The sequence below is a fragment of the Tupaia chinensis genome, unplaced genomic scaffold (genome assembly GCF_000334495.1).
Source record: "Tupaia chinensis unplaced genomic scaffold, TupChi_1.0 Scaffold000078_1, whole genome shotgun sequence".
NCBI lineage: Eukaryota > Metazoa > Chordata > Mammalia > Scandentia > Tupaiidae > Tupaia > Tupaia belangeri.
This window is the reverse complement of record NW_006159539.1, coordinates 1,356,544-1,364,112: the sequence shown is the minus strand read 5'-3', so window position 1 is coordinate 1,364,112 and position 7,569 is coordinate 1,356,544. Positions and strand designations below refer to the sequence as shown.

The following is a 7,569-nucleotide window of genomic DNA, read 5'->3' as shown; positions in this document are numbered from 1 at the left end:
CAGGAATCATTTCTATTTGGTGAGGGGAACCGTATGTCACACAGAGGAAGGAAGCACGGGCGAGATGCTAGTGTGACGGCTGAAGGACAGCTGCCAGCTCCTGTCCTCCCCAGGAGACTGGAGTTCCTTCTGGGGCCCCGGGCAGCCCCTCTAGGCCTGGGAGAGGCCAGGCGAGTTCACAGGTGGGTGTGGCCCAGCGACAACCACCTGCCCTTGGAGAAAAGAGAGTAAAGGAAGCATCGAAGCAGGATTCAGGCCATCTCTGAACGTTTTAAAAGCTAGAATAGGGATTTTGAAATCTGCTACTTTAAAAAAATAAGTTTATCTCTTTCTTTTATGAAAGACCCCACGGGGTGGGGGCATCGCCCTGCGCCCCTGCAGCCTTTCAGCCACCCAGGATCATGGGCGAGCCCACGGGCACACCTGGTATGCTCAGGCTGACGTGGGATCCGAACCCTGGGCCTTCGCTATAGCCACTGCCCTCATCAGCATTGCTGGTGTGGAACCACGGTTAGCACATAACTGCCCCCCTCCCCTCCAGATGGTACTCAGTGTGGAGGGCTCCTGCTCTTGGGGGTGGAAGATGCCTGTGCTGAATACATCGGGTTCATTTCGGGAACCCTCAGTCCAGTCAACGTCTGGGATTTCTTACGAAGCCATGACATGACAAAGGACGCATGCCACCCAGCTCACGCACAGCCGGAAGCACCCGGGACCCTTGGGCATGAGGTGGAGAAGACTGCGTGACTTGCATGGACCTCATGCCAGACTGGCTGGACAGGGAGGGCCAGAGGGCTCCTTCCCCCCATGGTCACCAGCAAACCCCACTTTGTGGACTCCGTGGGGCCTTTCCAAATGAAAAAGTCAGTCAGTGAATAAAATGAATATGCAGAAGTGGGGCCTTTCCAAATGAAAAAGTCAGTCAGTCAATAAAATGAATATGAAAAATGTGCTTATTCCCAATACGGTAATATGCGGCGGGCCAATCATCTGTCATCCCAGTTAATTTAATTATCAGACACATTTAATTATCCAATACAAAATGTAAATAAAGTGAAGGGCTGACAGCACATACTAATTATGTTCATTATAATAATTAAATGGGATGGAATTTCTGGAGAGTCATGAAAGTGCCATAAAACACGGGGAAGCTTTTGATTAAAACAACAACATTTTAATTAGAAGCTGCAACCCTATAGGAGACAGACGTCAGTCCCACCAGGACGGGGCTACTTTTATGATCAGGTTTTCTCCTGAAGTCATCCTGGGTCTGGGGGCTCCGCCTTCCAGTGAGTGGACTAAGCTGACAAGTACAAAGTGCCAATCCTTTATGCAAAGCTGGAGCCTCAGCAAAGGGCCTCGGGGTCCCCAGTCTCATGAAGACAGGCTGCTTTCCCAGTAGGGGATCAGGAATCCCCTGTGGACAAACAGGCCCTGGCACCGGAGTCTGAGCTGTGACTAATGATATAGCCACGTTCAATGAGTGGAGCACAGTCCCTTCTCCAGTCAAATCCCCTCAGTTGGAGAGGGTGGGTCCCACAGAACAGAAGGCGGTGGAAAGGGGCAGAGCCCCTGCAGGTCCCTTCCCCCGCTGGGCCCTGCCAGCTCCTGCGTGGCATCCCTTTCCCTTCCCTGGGCCTCAGTTTCTCGAGTGCTCATGCGAGGGAGTTCTCCAGGGCCAGGGCTGCAGGCACCTGCGACTAACGCTGGAACGAGAGCTGGGAGCTGCAGCACAGCCCACTGCAAGCCCACTGCAAGATTACTTTAGCGAAAACAATCAGTTTTGAGGCTCTAGAAACTCCCCAGCCCTGCGGGGAAAGAGCAGTTACCCCTTGGCAAGCTGTGGCTATTTCTCCCCCTGCCTGGGCCCTGCACAGCCTGACTGGCAGGGAACCTGGCCTTCTAGCTCACCTGGAGACGTCTCTGTTCAGGGGGTCTGTCTTTGCACTCCTCTGTTAATCCTGGGAGAGTCCAGGTAGACTGAGCATTTTTTTTTTTTTTGAACAAAATTGATCAGAGAGATAGAAACACAGAATGTGAGAAGGCAAATTGCTGGGTCCAGGACTCAAACCACGGTCAGCCATGTGGGAGTCCAGAGCCCTAACCACCATGCCACCTGCCAGCACTGAGGCAGACTGAGCTTTTAACAATAGCTGCTTCAGAGTAGGTGCGCAGTTTGGTAAGCTGGTACTGACAGACTCTGAAGCAGGGTAAGGATCAGAAAAACCACAGAATAGCTGGGAGTCCCCAACGTCAGCATGCTGGTGTGTGTGGTTCCAGTCTCAGCCTTCAAAATGCCAGGCTCACGGAACTCGCAGGGGAGAGGATCTAGTATGATCCCCTCTCCCCCATCTCTCTTCCTCCTCCTGCTCACATTATTGCGTAAAATACATACGACATACGATTTGCCACTTTAACTCCACAATCACAGACATTAAGTACACTCACCTTATCAAGCGACCATCACCACTGTCCATTTCCAGAACCGATCTGCTTCTACATATGGTCAAAGATGCCTAAGCCTCAAGTGGGGCACGAGTTTACCTAAGCTCTGACAGCTAGTGGCACAGCTGGGGCTAGAACTCAGAGCTCCTATTTGCTAAGCTGTGGTCCCCTGGCTTTCATAAAGCAGGGTGTTGGTGCATGTCCATCTGCACCTTCCCAGGACCTCCTGAGCCCGTGAGTCGGGCACACAGGCATGCCCCAGCACCAAGGGCAGGTGACATCTTCCCTAGACTGTCTTGGCAAGGGGCCTTCCCTTCCTCGCTGCCACTCCTGTCCGCAGTGAGAGGTTCCTATAAAAGACTTGATCAGCAGGGTCTGTGGATGGGTCTCATGACACATCTGCTTTCCTTGAGCACTGTGAGATGAAGAGAGATGGCTTTGCAAGACAAGATTCTAGTCCTGGTCTTCCAGCGATTCTCTCTCATCTCAGGGGGCTAATTTACCCCTTACTTTATTTATTTGATAGGGTTTCTCTCTACTGCAATCTACTCGCCTCAGTCTCTCGAGTAACTTGGACTGTGCCTGGCTCTTCAGGTTGGGCTGGGAATTGAACCCGGGCCTCCTATGTGGCCTTGGCCGGCAGAGTGGTATCTTAGCAGGGCGGCCACTGCGGCTGGCCCTCTCAAGTCCCTTTAGCCACTGTCTGCGAGGATGGGAAAAACCCTGTGTTTGCGGCCTCATTGCAAAGCTGGTGCGGTCCCAGAGACCACAGTGGGGAGAGGAGCAGAGAACGCTACCGACCTTCTCTGTTCCGGCAACTGCTCCAGGGCTCGGCCCATCTTCTTCCAGACCAGAAGTGGCTGTCCAGGCCGGCTCTCGGTCCTGACAGGCAAGGTGCTGAAATGCGAGGCCTGCCTTTTTTCACTTCCCTTCTTCCTCCCCACGTGAGCTCACCTCTCGACAATGGTCTCCAAGCCCACTGCATCCCCGTCCTGCTCTCGACTCTCTCTGCCCATTTCATCCGCCTCTCAACATCACTCGTCATCACTTTCCCACCACATCCGACTCAGGTCTAAAACGCCATTTCCAAACGACAGTCTCCTGGTCTCAGCTCTGCTGGGCACAAAGATACTAAAAGTGTGTGTTTTAGCAAAAGGAGATTAGTCTGTGACCAGCGTCGGCAGAAAAACTCTCTCAGCTCCCACACAATTCCGAGTCTAGGAAATTGACTACGACAGAGTTGGTTTAAACAAATAGTTTCAACCCGCCCTAATATGGGATGTGCCGAAAGAACTGTGGTTTTTACGGCAGAACCACCTGCAGATAAGTTATCATCATACACTACTCACTTCTTTACTAGTGCAATAGAGTGCCATGGTACAGAGGAAAAAGCTTAAGCGTAAAAGAGGAATTTTTTTTAAGAAAGATTTTTTGCTATAGGGCATGTGTGCTCACCAGAGAGACAGAGAGACGAAAAGCGAGAAATTACCCCCAAGGGCGATGGCCACAGCCACAACCCCCTCCTCTCTCCTCTGCTCTCGGGATTCTGGGCACGCATGCACACGCACCCGGTGTGTTTCAAGCCTCCAGTCTGGGACTCGAATCGTGGTTGATCATGAGAGTCCAACAACGTAAGCATTGTGCCATCTGCGGGTCCCAATGACAAACTGGCAGGTACACCATGATGCACACGCAAGGTGAAGCTGCACAGCCAACAAAGAAGATATGCTCAGGGCGGGGCAGTGGTGCAGTGGCACGCGCGCACTCGGTGAGGCTGACCCACATGCGAAGGTTCTGGGTTAATGTCCAAAGACCTCCCTGAGTATGCCTGGCATGCATTTGCCAGTGATCCTGGGCTGACTGAACTGGGGGTGGATTCGAGGATCCACTGGGGTGCTCGCTCTCTCATGGAGGAAGACAATAAAAGCTCTGAAAGAAGAAAAGTCACAGAGGGATCTGCTATAACGTTAGTACATAAAGCAGGATGCGAGACAGCCTGCCCTTGGCTGTCTAACACGGCGTACAGGAAAGCGGTGGGCGGGAACCTGCTCCCAGGTGAGCAGGCTCCTGAGACAGGGAGGGCACCGCGCAGACACTGACTCCCCTTCATCCTTTATGTTTGCCCTGTCTTTTTCAAAATAAACAAGAAACACTTTTGCGATGAGAAAAATAAACTTGAAAGGAAAGTAAAATGTATCTTAGTAGGTTACTTGGATGCACATAAAGAAAAGAAATCCACATGGGAGAGTTCGCTCCTCTTTCCAGCCCTGAGCAGCTTTCAAGAGGCTGCGGAACCTGCTAAGCTGGCGCCTGGAACAGTGCGGAGGAAGGACCTACCTGAGTGCTCCCTGTGGTGGGAGGAGAGAGTCACACCCTGCCCTGGCAGCCGGGTCTGTGTGACAATCTGGTAAGGGTCCACGTTCTCTGTGCTTTACCACGAGAATCTTCCTCAACTGGACTGCGTAGTCCTTGACTTTTTTAAAAGACAGGGTCTTGCTGTCACCACTCTCCTGCCTTAGTCTTCCAGCTGGGCTATGGGCACATGCCACCACATTTCCAGCTCTTTTTCAGATAGGGTCTCACTTTGCTGTCTAGGCCAGGCTTCCACTGGCGATCCTGCCTGCCTCCCCAGCTGCTGGGACTGCAGGTGCATGCCCCATGCCTGGCCGTTACATTGGGTCAGGAATCGAACCTCTCACCCTCTCACCGGCCCCAGCCTGCAGAGCAGTGTCTCAGCAGGGTGTGCCACAACAGCCGGGCCCCTCGCCTTCTTAAAGGGAATGCACTGAATACACCTCTTGCCTCTGTGCTCACTCAGGGTCAGCCACAGAGGTACTGCGATCCTCCAGGAAATCAAACGCAGGGCTTAGTGTCCCTCTGAACCCAGATGGCTGTGTCCCCTGAAATCCTGGATGTTTTCTCTCCTCCTTGTCCATGTCCGCCCTCAGTGTGCAGCTTCTTGCCTGTACTTGGCTCTGCCAACGTGGCCATCCCCTCTCCTCTGGGCCTAGTCTAGTTTGCTGTAGACAGATGCATCTAGCAAGCAGACCTGTTAGAGATTTGCCGAAAAGAATGCAGTACGCTTAGAGCAAGGGTTAAGGGGCTAGTCAGAGGCACTGTTCTCAGCTATAAGCTGCACAGTTGAGGTTGCCAAGGAGGGGGCTTGAGAGAAATAAGGTTGTCAGGAATTACTATTTGATATGTTGGTTATGCCCTAATTGGTTTCGAAAATAAAAATACGGTATTTTCTCCTTATTATTTACAAAATTTCAAACGGGTTTGCCAGTGTCTTAATGGAGCAGAAGCTATTTACAAATAAAATCTTACTCAGAAACCAAATAATCAAACAGATAAAAACAAAACTGCTATGGGGGACTTGTGGAGAGGCTGAGGCCTGGCATCTCAGCCTCTTCTCCAGCCCCACGTGGAGGCAGGAGCTGGGAGCCACAAACAGTTTATAAAGCACCAGACGCTGACACTGGGTGCAAAGCAATGCAGGCCGAGAGACACAAGCTGTCTCACCCAGACAAGACGACTGATGGCCAGAGCACCTGAATCTCTGTGGCAAGACAGGAGAGGCGGAAGATCCTATGCCGTAAGGGAGAAGATGCTTCTGTGTGCCTTAAGAGTGTTTTATTTAAAATATTTCTAAGAGGGGCCCTAGTTCTACTCTAGAGCTGACCAAAGCTCTTTGGAGAGGAGGGGTTGGAGATGCACTACTGGAGCCTCGGGAAAGGGCTTCACTCGGGACAGATGGGTTCCAGCACGCAGGCCTGCCTTTCCTCACTCCAAGGTCGCACTCTCCCAGCGCTGGGGAGTGGTCCTTCCAGGGCCCGTACCTGGTTATCCGGGTGGTTGACAGTGAAGTAGCCCACACAGACGATGACTTCATGAAGGAGGCTTTCACAGGAGACGTGGCTGCAGTGGCCCAGCAGGGAGCTGGCCATGTGCCGGAAAGCCAGGGACAAGCCCTCTGCCCCTACAATAGACTGACAAAGACAAGGAGCAGTTAAAATTCCCTGGCCAGGAGGGCCAGGGCTGCAAATCACAGAGCCAGACTGGGCCCTATGCCGGGAAAGTGCCGAGAGAGCTTCAGAAAGTTTACAGAAAAATGGAATTGAATTACATGTTTATTTTGATGCAGAAAAAATTTGAAATCCTTGGTTTTTTAACACACATTTCCATGAACTTTGAAGACTTCCTTGTATGACATTTCTGCAGTACTATGCTTGCAGTTTGGCTCAGAGCCCTGCGAGTGTCTGTGTGTGTGTGTGTGTGTGTGTGTGTGTGTACATGATGCATGTGTGTGTATACGTTGTGTTTTGGACAGAGTCTTGCTGTGTCTCTAGCCTCCCACCTTAGTCTCCCAGAGAGCTGAGCCCACCAGCGAGCACCACTGTGCCCACCTTTTTAGGGTGGACCAGGAATTGGACCTGTGCCTCCCACATGGCTTCAGCTTGCCAAGCTGCAGCTTCCAGCACATGCTGCGGTGGGTGGGCCAGCCCAGGGGTTCTTGCTGTAAAAATGACCACAGGAAACACAATGTTTAACTTGAGAGGGGCAGAAAACAGCACAGCAGACCACGTACCTAGCATGAGGACCAAGACATCACCTACCTAAAGCACGGTACTCATTCCATTGTTAACAACCTCCTTTTCCTCATTATACAAATATTCTCACTGTAGAAAATGTGGGAATGTATAAAACAGTTCCCTTGTGAAAGAACCATTTAGCTAACTTCTAATGCTTTTCTGAGGGGACAATGATTTTTGTACACAGAGAAACATTTCTAATTAGTTATTTATGTTCAAACAGAAAAGGACTATAAATAATAACTATTTACTATTCAAAGAAAAAAAATGAAAGGCCAAAAGAATGCTAAAAAAGAAAGAAAGGAAGGGAGGGAGGGAAGGAGGGAAGGAGGGAGGGTGGGAGGGGAGGGAAAGAAAAAAAAGAAAAATGCCCCCCAAGCCATGAAGCCTCCTCGGGCAGCCTCCTGGGCTCCTTTCTCCCGTGGGCGGGTGACTCGGGAGGAGAGCCGTGTGCGTCTGCATGAAATGCCTCTTGAGAAATGTTCATAGAGACCCACCATTGAGAGTCAAGCTGTTTCGCACACACTGTACA

General features: G+C 51.3%; 1 protein-coding gene across 2 annotated transcripts in view; it reads right to left on the bottom strand.

The window, feature by feature from the left end:
- Window positions 1-7,569, bottom strand: part of SCAPER (S-phase cyclin A associated protein in the ER) — a 278,443-nt gene that overhangs the window by 33,180 nt on the left and 237,694 nt on the right. For both annotated transcript variants that reach the window (XM_006142594.3, XM_006142593.2), the window contains one exon: window positions 6,285-6,434. In XM_006142594.3, the coding sequence (XP_006142656.1) occupies window positions 6,285-6,434 (150 nt within the window). The remainder of the gene's footprint in view (window positions 1-6,284; window positions 6,435-7,569) is intronic.